This window comes from Tribolium madens, unplaced genomic scaffold, assembly GCF_015345945.1.
Source record: "Tribolium madens isolate multiple individuals breed KSU strain unplaced genomic scaffold, Tmad_KSU_1.1 Scaffold_91;HRSCAF=231;Tcas5.2_LG7, whole genome shotgun sequence".
Classification (NCBI taxonomy): Eukaryota; Metazoa; Arthropoda; class Insecta; order Coleoptera; family Tenebrionidae; genus Tribolium; species Tribolium madens.
In genome coordinates this window covers 1925356-1936436 of record NW_025401063.1, presented here as the reverse complement: position 1 = coordinate 1936436, position 11081 = coordinate 1925356, and the positions used below count along the sequence as shown (strand labels likewise).

The 11081-nt window shown below is 30.3% G+C and overlaps 1 protein-coding gene across 1 annotated transcript in view; it reads left to right on the top strand.

Moving 5' to 3' along the window:
- Window positions 1-11081, top strand: part of LOC123011364 (diacylglycerol kinase 1) — a 99330-nt gene that overhangs the window by 79425 nt on the left and 8824 nt on the right. The window contains exons 7-13 of the mRNA XM_044408761.1: window positions 412-534; window positions 584-708; window positions 758-995; window positions 4232-4431; window positions 7353-7502; window positions 7555-7837; window positions 10598-10863. Coding sequence (XP_044264696.1) covers window positions 412-534; window positions 584-708; window positions 758-995; window positions 4232-4431; window positions 7353-7502; window positions 7555-7837; window positions 10598-10863 — 1385 coding nt within the window. The remainder of the gene's footprint in view (window positions 1-411; window positions 535-583; window positions 709-757; window positions 996-4231; window positions 4432-7352; window positions 7503-7554; window positions 7838-10597; window positions 10864-11081) is intronic.

Sequence of the window (11081 nt, the reverse complement as noted above, 5' to 3'; positions counted from 1 at the left end):
TTTTTAACAAAAAAGTGTGAGGTTTACAAAAAAAAATTGCACAGCAACAATTCTTGTAACAAACTCGTTGTCTAAAAAAAATTGTCGTAGGTTTCCATTAAAAAAAAAAATACTATGTTTATCTCGTAAGTATAAACAAATAATTAATATTCAAAAAAAAATTTAATAGCATTAGCCATTGCTCACTTATAAATTTATTTGCCAAAAAATTTGATAGTTTCGCCAGAATAACATCGTTTCCAGACTTTTGGAACACCCCTGTATATCGGATGTGTCACGTGGCGGCTGTGCCAGCGGACGCGAATGACAATTGAGTATAAAAATGTGACGTTTGTGGTTGTTGCCAACTTGACGACACAAATCGCAATTATGAAAGTTTAAATTTATGTTTTTCTCTGAAAATCGTTTTAGAGGTGCGACACATCGTCCGAAAAGCCAGTACTTTGGACGTTAGCACTGTCAAAGTCTCGCTGAAAGACATCGTGTGCTACCTCTCCCTCCTCGAAGCCGGGCGGCCCGAAGACAAGCTGGAATGTAGGTATTTCCGCCCCCTGGCAACCCCCAATACCTCCTTCCGTTTCAGTTATGTTCCGGTTGTATGACACGGACGGAAACGGCGTTTTAGACACCAACGAGATGGACTGTATCGTAAACCAAATGATGACCGTGGCTGAATACCTCGGTTGGGATGTTTCAGAGCTGAAACCTGTAAAAAACCCCCTGAAAACGCGCCACAATCCTCATGCACGTGTTTCAGATCCTGCAAGACATGATGGTGGAGATCGACTACGACGCCGATGGGACTGTCTCTCTGGAGGAGTGGAAAAGGGGCGGTTTGACCACCATCCCCCTGCTGGTCCTGCTGGGCCTCGACACGAATGTCAAAGAAGACGGGAACCATTTATGGAGATTGAAACATTTCAGCAGGCCGGCGTATTGCAACCTCTGTCTGAATATGTTGGTCGGGTTGGGCAAGAAAGGGTTGTGTTGCACGTGTTAGTGAACGGGGGATTCACAGGCGGGATGGAACAAGGGATCTACTTTACCGACATTAAATAAAAGTATTTTTTACGAGTTTCTTTTATTTTTTTTCCGAGGAAACACACATAAAAACGTTTAATTTTTAACGAGAGTCGTTTTATGGTAGGACCTTTGACTTTTAAGGGCCTAAATAACGCAAGCCTAAGTGATTATCGACCGATTTCTGAATCAATGGACTTGAAAGATAAGCGGGATTGGGGATTCACTGCTCCAGGGGTGCCAACCTTTGAATAACACTGTTAAAGGAAGTTTTGATCACTAAACCACGATTTTTCCTAAATTATGTTTGTCTAAAAATATAAATTTTGCTAAATTTTGTCATATTTTCGTTAGTTTCAAGCCCATTTACCAACACAAAAACACTTTTTCGGCTATTTTTTCGTGTAGTTTTTTGCTTATTTATTAATGAAAATCTAAGATTTTCAACAGATTTCGCTGAACTGTTTCAACAAACTCCAAAACACGTTATTTGAACAACTTTTTTTATTTTAATGCAATGGAGTGATAACAAGATTTTTCAGCTACGTTTTTGAGATATTTTTGCTTGATTTAATTGATTTTTAAATTCTTCTCATTTTAAGAATTTTATTTCCATTAGGGCATCAAGTCTTGCTTGTTTTTCAATGAAAATAAATAATATTAAGAAATTTTGCTGGAAATAATTTTTTATTCTTCTTACATCATATTTTTTTGAGAAATTTTCTTTAATTAAAGTTAATTTTGTTAATTCTTTAGATTTTGTGTCATTTTATTTTTAATGTTTTGTCTAGTTTTTTTCTTATTTTTTGACAAAAATCCAATAGATTTCGCTGGATCGAAATCAAAAATTGTAAAATTAGGTTTTTTTGATTTAATTTCGAATATCTTCGAAACTTCAGATCGTATTTTTTTTTAAGTTTTTTAATTAAAAAATGAGATTGTAAGATTTGGTTACAAATCTATTATTTCTGCTTGTTTCTTCGATTTCACGCATTTTTCAACGAAAAATCTTGTCTAGTATTTAAAATTTGTGTTATTTTCATTAATTTCAAGTCGACAAGAAAAAATAGTATATTATTCAAGCAGTGAGAAAATTTACGCGAGTGAAAATGACCATTTCTCCCAAGCTTAATACTATATTATGTCTAATCTTAAATAATACTGTGATATTTTTTTTACTTTTTATAATTTTTTTATTTAATTTTCTTCACAGAGTTGAAGATTGAATAACTTCCTCAACTCAAAACAGTTGAGAAAATTTTAATTTCTTTAACATGATTAGAAAAATTCTTTTTCGGCTATTACGTGTGGTTTTTTTGTTTGTTTACTAATGAATATCTTAGATTTTAAACATATTTTGGTTTTATCCTACAAAAACATTCCAAAACAAGACGTTTTTCTTTTTAAAAATATTATTTTTGTCTGTTTTGTTTGGTTTTATGACAAAAATCCAAAAGATTTTAATAGATTTTGCTGAATCGAAGTCAAACATTGCAAAATTAAGTTTTTTTATTTAATTTTGATTATCTTCAAAACTTCAGATTGTATTTTTCAAGAGGTTTTTTAACTAAAAAATGAAATTGTAAGATTTGGTTATAAATCTATTATTTCTGCTTGTTTCTTCGATTTGACGCATGTTTCAACGAAAATCTTGTCTACTATTTAAACTTTGTTTTATTTTCATTAATTTCAAGTCGACAAGAAAAAATAGTATATTATTCAAGCAGTGAGAAAATTTACGCGAGTGAAAATGACCATTTCTCACAAGCTTAGTACTATACTATTTCTAATCTTAAATAAAACTGTGGTATATTTTTACTTTTTTTTAAATTTTTTATTTAATTTTTTTCACAGATTTGAAGATTGAATAACTTCCTCAACTAAAAACAGTTGAGAAAATTTTAATTTCTTTAACATGATTAGAAAAATTCTTTTTCGGCTATTACGTATGTTTTTTTTTGTTTGTTCACTAATGAAAATCTTAGATTTTAAACATATTTTGGTTTTATCGTATAAAAACATTCCAAAACAAGACGTGTTTCTTTTTAAAAATATCATTTTTGTCTGTTTTGTCAGGTTTTTTGCCAAAAATCCAAAAGATTTTAATAGATTTCGCTGAATCGAAGTCAAAAATTGTAAAATTAAGTTTTTTTTTATTTAATTTTGATTATCTTCAGAACTTCAAATTGTATATTTTTCAAGAGGTTTTATAATTAAAAAATGAAATTGTAAGATTTGGTTATAAATCTATTATTTCTGCTTATTTCTTCGATTTGTCTACTATTTAAAGTTTGTGTTATTTTCATTAATGTCAAGTCGACAAAAAAAATAGTATATTATTCAAGCAGTGAGAAAATTTACGGGAGTGAAAATGACCATTTCTCACAAGCTTAGTACTATTCTTAAATAATACTGTGATATTTTTTTAATTTTCTACTTAATTTTTTTCACAGAGTTGAAGAAAACAGTTGAGAAAATTTCAATTCTTTAATATCATTAGAAAAATTCTTTTTGCCCTATTACGTGTGTTTTTTTTTGTTTGTTTACTAATGAAAATCTTAGATTTTAAACATATTTTGGTTTTATCGTATAAAAACATTCCAAAACAAGACGTTTTTCTGTTCAAAAATACGATTTTCGACTCAATTAGCCCTAAAAATCCACATTTGTTCAATTTTTTACTTGATATTTTTTTCACTTTGATATCTTATTTTGAAACCCTTTTTCCATCCTAAACGAGTCGGCTAACAAGCAGGTGGGAGTAAATTTGTGTAGTTGCTATAGAAATATAAATTGAAGAATTTATATAACTATGGTAACATGATACAAAGAGTAATAAAATAGAAGTCATAGTAACAAGAAAAAATTGAGTTCAGTGGCGGGTACTAAAAAATTATACACTTTTTGCCACACCAGGTATAACAAAATAATGAAAATATTTTTGGGTAAAAAAATCCAAATCAACACCCGAATTTAATTGAAAACAGACAATTGAAGTGTCATGAGAGTGAATTTATCTCTTTGTTTTCATACTTCTGAAAATGAAAGAAATACGAAAGCTTTGCTCCCGATTCACAGAGCTTAAACTCCAATAAATTATGTTTAATTCATCTTTTGTCCGTTATTCCACGCCGCCTTCGCCCTTATCTTTTCATCATAAATCTCCCCATCTGTTGCTCGTGAAAATTTCCGCTTTGTTTTGTTTTTTCAGTCTGCAAATACACCGTTCACGAGCGATGTGTTGCACGAGCGCCGGCGAGCTGCATCGCCACCTACGTCAAGAGCAAAAAGTCCTCTCAAACGCTGCAACACCATTGGGTGGAGGGGAACTGTCAGGGGAAATGCTCGAGGTGCCGGAAGCCCGTCAAAGCCGGCATTACGGGCCTGCACTGTCGATGGTGTCAGATAACGGTGAGCGCAATCGGCCCCCAAAAGGGCCATTTCGGCCCAATTACCGAGTCGGGACGCGTGTTTTGCGAGAAAATATTTGTCTTAGGTCGCCGATGAACCACTGTTTTCACCGCAAACACGCCTTCGCAAAGAAAACAAGCGGTTTTAGACACATTTTGATGAAATTCTGATGCAATATTGCGGGAAACTTCAATATAGACCCCAAAAACAGCTTTCCGAGACAAGAAACCTAGATTTTTTTCCTTTTAATAAGGAGAACAAAAATGGAAAATCATCATTTTTCTCAGGTTTTTTATTTATTTTTAATCGAAGTGCTCTTCACTTCGAAATTAAGTTGGCAACATTGAATAATGTAACAGAAGTGTCATTTCTTCTATTATTCAAAGTTGTCAACTTAAGTTTTCAAAGTCTTAGGCCAATGTTAATGTTAGACAGTAATTCGTATTTATCACAAAAAAACAATAAAATGATTGATTTTGCCTTCAAATTGTAGTTCTTGCCAATTGGTATTGAATTAAATGGTCACTGTTTTATTTTGGTAAAAATTGAAAAGCGAGTAAAAATTTTGCATGAAAAAAACACTAAAACTGTATTTATTTACACTCATTTATAATTAATTCGATTTTGGCTCGATGTAGTTTAAAGGTGATTTGCGGTGTTATTATTGGTCGTCGAGGGTTGAAACAAACACGAATCGATTCGGCGATAAATTTTGTATCAGTCATTTGTTTCCACCAAAAAATTATTTTTCGTTTGATGTTGAAATTTTTTAGTGTTGTCAAAAACCCAAATTTTAAAAGTGATTTGTGACGTCTATAGTAGACATAGAAACATGAAACTGATCAATTTTCTACAGGAATCTCTTATTATTTCAAAGATTTAGTCCTAAAGTGAAAATAAATATTCAAACAGCTTTTGCATCAAAATTCTGAAAATAGATTGTAAAATAAGACAAAATAATTAGAAAAAATACTTCTCATTTTAAGAATTTTGTTTGAATTAATGCAACAAAAGGTAAGATTAGGCCTGAAATATTCTCTTTCAGGTGTTTTCTGTAACTTTTTGCTTATTTTTCAATGAAAATCTAAATAATTTTAAAAAATTTCTAATAGGTGCAAAAAATCATTCTTTATTCTTCTTAGATCGCATTTTTTGAGAAATTTTCTTTACTTAAAACAGTTTCTAGTTTATTTTTAAAAGAAAAAACTACTTTTTTGGCTGCCTTGTATAGTTTTTTGCTTATTTTACCTGAAAATCTAAACGATTTTAATATATTTCACTGGATGGAAGTTGAACATTGCAAAATTGAATTTTTTCGTTTATTTTTGATTATTTTCATGTCGCATTTTTCAAGAGTTTTTTAAATTAAACCATGAAATTGCAAGATCTTCATTATAAATTTGTATTTCCGCTTAGATTTGGTACATTTTTAATAAAAATTTTGTCTATTTTTTAAATTTTATTTATTATTTTAAAGATTTAGTCCTGAACTAAAAATAAATACTAAAAATATAGCTTTTGCAGTAAAATTCTGAAAATAGGTGGTAAAATAAAGAAAAATAATCAAAGATAACTTTTTTGACTTGTTTTTTTTTAATATAGGTATAACGAAATTATGAGACACCATTCGTGAAATAATCCAACAAATAAAGAAAAAAAGTAGGAAAGAGAAATAAAAAAATTACAAAAAAGTCTACTGTTTTAGTTTGTTTAATTCATTTTTATTACGTATTCAGTAGGTTTCTATTGTTTTTTTATTTAGTTTCATTATTTTCCCAAAACTATAGTTGAAGCAAAATTGCGTTTGGGATAGAACGTAATGTTAAAAACTACTTCAACTTCAACTTTCTATGACAACTGGACAAAAGTCGTTGAAACGTGGTATACACTATTTTTGGACAAAAGTGGTTGAAACCTGGTATATTCAATTTTTGTCTAGATAGACCAAAAAGTATTTTTTTTTGTCTCTTTTTTGTATCATTGTATCATCTTTATTCTTCTTAAATGGAAATTTTTTCAGAAATTTCTTTACATAAAACAGTTTCTAGTTCATTTTTAAAATAAAAACCGACTTTTTTGGCTGTTTTGTGCACTTTTTTGCTTATTTTTTATGAAAATCAAAACGATTTTAATAAATTTCGCTGAATCGAAACTAAAAATGCAAACTTAGTTTTTTTTTGTTTTAATTTTGATTATTTTCATATCGTATTTTTTAAGAGTTTTTTTTAATTAAACGATGACATTGCAAGATCTTGGTTATAAATTTGTATTTCTGCTTCAATTTGGTGCATTTTTAACGGAAATTTTGTCTATTTTTTGAATTTTGTGTTATTTTCATTGGTTTCTAACCCGTTTATTAAAAGAAACACTTTTTCGTGTTTTTGTTGTTAATTTACTTATGAAAATCTAAATTTAACATTTTAAGCAAATTCTACTCAATCCATCCAATGAAAATCTAACATTTTAAGCAGATTTTGCTCAATCCTTCCAAAAAAAGTCAAAAATTGGTCGCAAAATATGTGATTTTGAATAGTTTTTTCCTACAAAAACAATCCTAAAGTGAAAATAAATATTCAAAAAATATAGCTTTTGCAGCAAAACTCTGAAAATAGATTGTAAAATAAATCAAAATAATTAAAAAAAAACATTTTTGACAAAATTGTGAGACACTGTCCGTTAAATAATCCAATAAAAAAAGAAAAAAAAATAGTTCTTATTAGACTCTTATTATTTTAATTCGATTTCCGAATAATAAGCCGTCAACTGCATTTAAATTTTCAAGTTTTTTTAATTTAGAAAAATTGTATATTTGTCCTTGAAATTTTTGATAATCTGAAAAAAAATGATCCGACTCGGGAATCGAACCCCAAACTTTCGGGTTGAAATAGTCAACATAAAATTTTTATTAATTTTTTTTTCAGCTCCATAACAAGTGCGTGGCCCAGGTGAAAGCCGAGTGCGGTTTAGGCGAGCACGCCGTCCACATCCTGCCGCCCACCGCCATCTGCCCCATCGTCCTGGACCGCCAACGGTCCCTCCAGAAACGCGGCTCCAAATACGGCCACGACAACGTTCGTCCCCCCCGTTTTCAGCCCTCTTCCCGATAAAACGGACGTTTTTCAGGGCAATTTCTCCAACACCACAAATAAACAGCCGGCAATGTCCTTCCAAATCACCACTTCGCCCAATTCCGTCCCGCTGTTGGTCTTTATCAACCCCAAATCGGGCGGACGCCAAGGGGCGAGAATTCTCAGAAAGTTTCAGTACATTTTAAACCCGAGACAGGTCCACAGTCTGGCGAGTGGGGGCCCCATGCAAGGCTTGAGCATGTTCAAGGACGTGCCCAATTTCAAGGTCGTCTGCTGCGGCGGCGATGGGACGGTCGGATGGGTGCTGGAGACCATGGGTGGGTGGAGACCATCGAACTAACAGTGACCCACAAAATATTTTCTATTTCCTTGTTTTGGTTTTTTATTTTTTTTTTTTCCAAAAAATTTCTTTGTTTTTTTAACTATAAATTCAATTTAAGAGTTTTTTTGATAGATAATACAATAAGTAGTATAATTTTTGACTTAATTTGTTGATTTTTTTTCTGGCGAAAAACTTGAATTTTAGTACAAAAATGTGCTGAAAAGCATTTTCGATCAAATTTTGTATTTTGTCGGTTTATTTTTGACTTAATTTTGCTCAAAATCTAATTAAATCAAGCGAAATAAACAAAATATGTATTCACTGTAAAGCAGGCTTTAACGTCAATTTTGACATTACAAAACATCAAAATGATAAAAATATCATGAGTGTCAAGTTGACTATCTAAAGGTCGTTTCACAAGTAATCAATGTTGTCAATTCAAAATCCGAATTGAAAAAGTTGATAAAACATCTATTTTCTCCAGATTACAAGAGAACGATTTAAATCTTTCTAATAGCGTCTAAAATTTACGTATTTTTACATAAAAATCATATAATATAAAATCTTTTTTTTTATAATAATTTAGTTATTTTTGACTGGGTAAAAAACGGAGTTTTTAGCTTAAAAATCTGCTTAAACTTTCGAAAAAAGCAAAAATGACATAATTTTTGGCCAAACTCTGTTTTTTTCGGTTTATTTTTGACTTCATTTTGCTCAAAAACTGGTTAAATGGAACGAAATACACGACATACATTTTCAATTTTTGACACTTTTTGAAAATTTACTGTAAAACAGGCTTTTTCGTCAAATTTGACATTTCAAAACGTCAAAATGACAGGAACATCACTGAATGACAAGTTCAATATAAGGGCCGCTTCACAAGTATCAGTGTTGCAAATTCAAAAAAAAAATTGACCACATCTGAATTGAAAAAAGTTGATAAATTTACACCTATTTTTACCAGATTACAAGATTACAATATAAAACTTTCTAGTATCAAGAGTTTAGGTTTTTTTTTTCGAGAAAATCATAACTTCATTTTTGGCTTAACTCTGTTTTTTTCATAGTTTTTTTTTTCACCAAAATTTGCGAAATAATTGTGTTTCTAGGTGAAAAACGTGTTAAAATACCCGAAAAGTGTGCTGAAAAGCATTTTCGATCAAATTTTGTGTTTTATCGGCTTAAGAAAAAACTAGTTAAATCAAGCAAAATAAACAAAATAACATCAATATCCATTTATTTAAAAATTATTTTTTTTTATTTTTTTGTGTTTCTTTATCCAAATTACACGAAAAACCATTATAAAGTGTTCCTAGCAAAATTCTAGACTTATCATAAAATATATATCATAAAAGCATACAAAAAATCAAGACAAAACGAATTTTTTGAGATTCCAAAATAGTAGACGTAAAAATTTCAATTTCTTTGTTTCTTTTTTTTAAACTACGAATTCAATTTTACAGTTTTTTGACAGATACGAACATTTATTCATTCTCGACCATTGAATCTACACAAAGTGTCCCAGAAAAAGTTTGTTATTTTATTTGTTTTTTTTTTTTAGTTTTTTGTTTTATTATTTTTTATATTTTTTTTTCAAAATTCAAATAAACTAATTATAAAGTTCTTATAGGAAAATACTATACGTACGTATAGTATTAAAATAAATATCACAAAAATATGGCAAAAATCAAAACAAAACGAATTTTGTAAGATTCCAAAATAGAAGTCGCAAAAATTTCAGTTACTTTGTTTGTTTTTTTTTTCAAACTATGAAATCAAATTTTCAGCCTTTTCACTCTTGACCATTGAATTTATATACGAGTAAAGTGTCGTAGAAAAATTTATTAATTTTGTTTATTTCTTTTTTACATTTTCTTCCAAAATTCAAATAAATTCCTTATAAAGTTTTTCTAGAAAAATACTTACTTATTATTAATGTAAAGGATATTACCGTTAAATAAAGTTAAAGTTATTATAAAGTTAGTTAGTTATTTTATTTTTTTTATTACTGTTTATATTTTTTTCCAAAATTCGAATAAAACAGTTATAAGGTTTTCTACCATAATACTATACTTATCATAAAATAAATATTACAAAAATATGGCAAAAATCAAAACAAAACGACTTTTGTGAGATTCCAAAACAGAAATGGCAAAAATTTCACTTAAGTGTCTTGTTTGTTTGTTTTTTTTTACTACGAAGTCAAATTTACAGCTTTTTTACTCTCAACCATTGAATTTATATAAAGTGTCCTAAAAAAATTAGTTATTTTATTTATTTATTTATTTGTTTTATTACTTTTTTACATTTTCTTCCAAAATTCAAATAAATTCCTTATAAAGTTTTTTTTGCAAAATACTGGACTTATCATAAAATATAGCATATCATAAAAGCATGGGAAAAAATCAAGACAAAACAAATTTTGTGAGAATCGAAAACAGAAATCGCAAAATTTTCAGTTCCTTTGTTTGTTTTTTTTTTTTTTTTCAAACAATGAATTCAAATTTACAGGTTTTTGACCATTAAATACAAAGTGTCTCTACTCTTTTTATATTTTGTTTTTATCCACAATTCAGTTCCTTTTGCTTTTTTTACTTATAAATTCAGTTTCTCAAATTTTTGACAGTAACATAAGATGTTATTGCTTTCTGGGGGAAATCTGAAATTTGATCTGGGCCAGCGTAAAATTTCGAAAGTGAAAATGTGTTGACCCCGAGGCCGGGTCTCGACGTCCCTTTATGATTTTTATTTTTAGACAAAGTGGAACTGGAATGTCAGCCGGCCGTCGCCGTGATTCCTTTAGGGACCGGCAACGACCTGGCCCGTTGTCTGCGATGGGGCGGGGGCTACGAGGGCGAATCGATCCACAAAATGTTGCACAAAATCGCACGAGCCACCACTGTCATGCTGGACAGGTGGTTGATCGAATTGTCCGACACCGCGCTTCCGGATCCCGACCAGAAGATCACCGACACCAGAATCCCCTACAACATCATCAACAACTACTTTTCCGTCGGAGTGGTAAGTGGCTTTTCCTACGACCATATACGAAACTAGTAGTCCGGTCAAATTAGTCATAAAAATAGTGGTCAAATAACGAAAATTCCGACAGAGCTAAATTTTGGTGGAGACCTTGGGTATACCATTAGAAATAAAGTGTCAAAAGTCCCCATCGATCCCATGTGTGCTAAAAAAGTTATTCGGGGTCAAAGGTCAATATTTGACGTTTTTTAGATTTT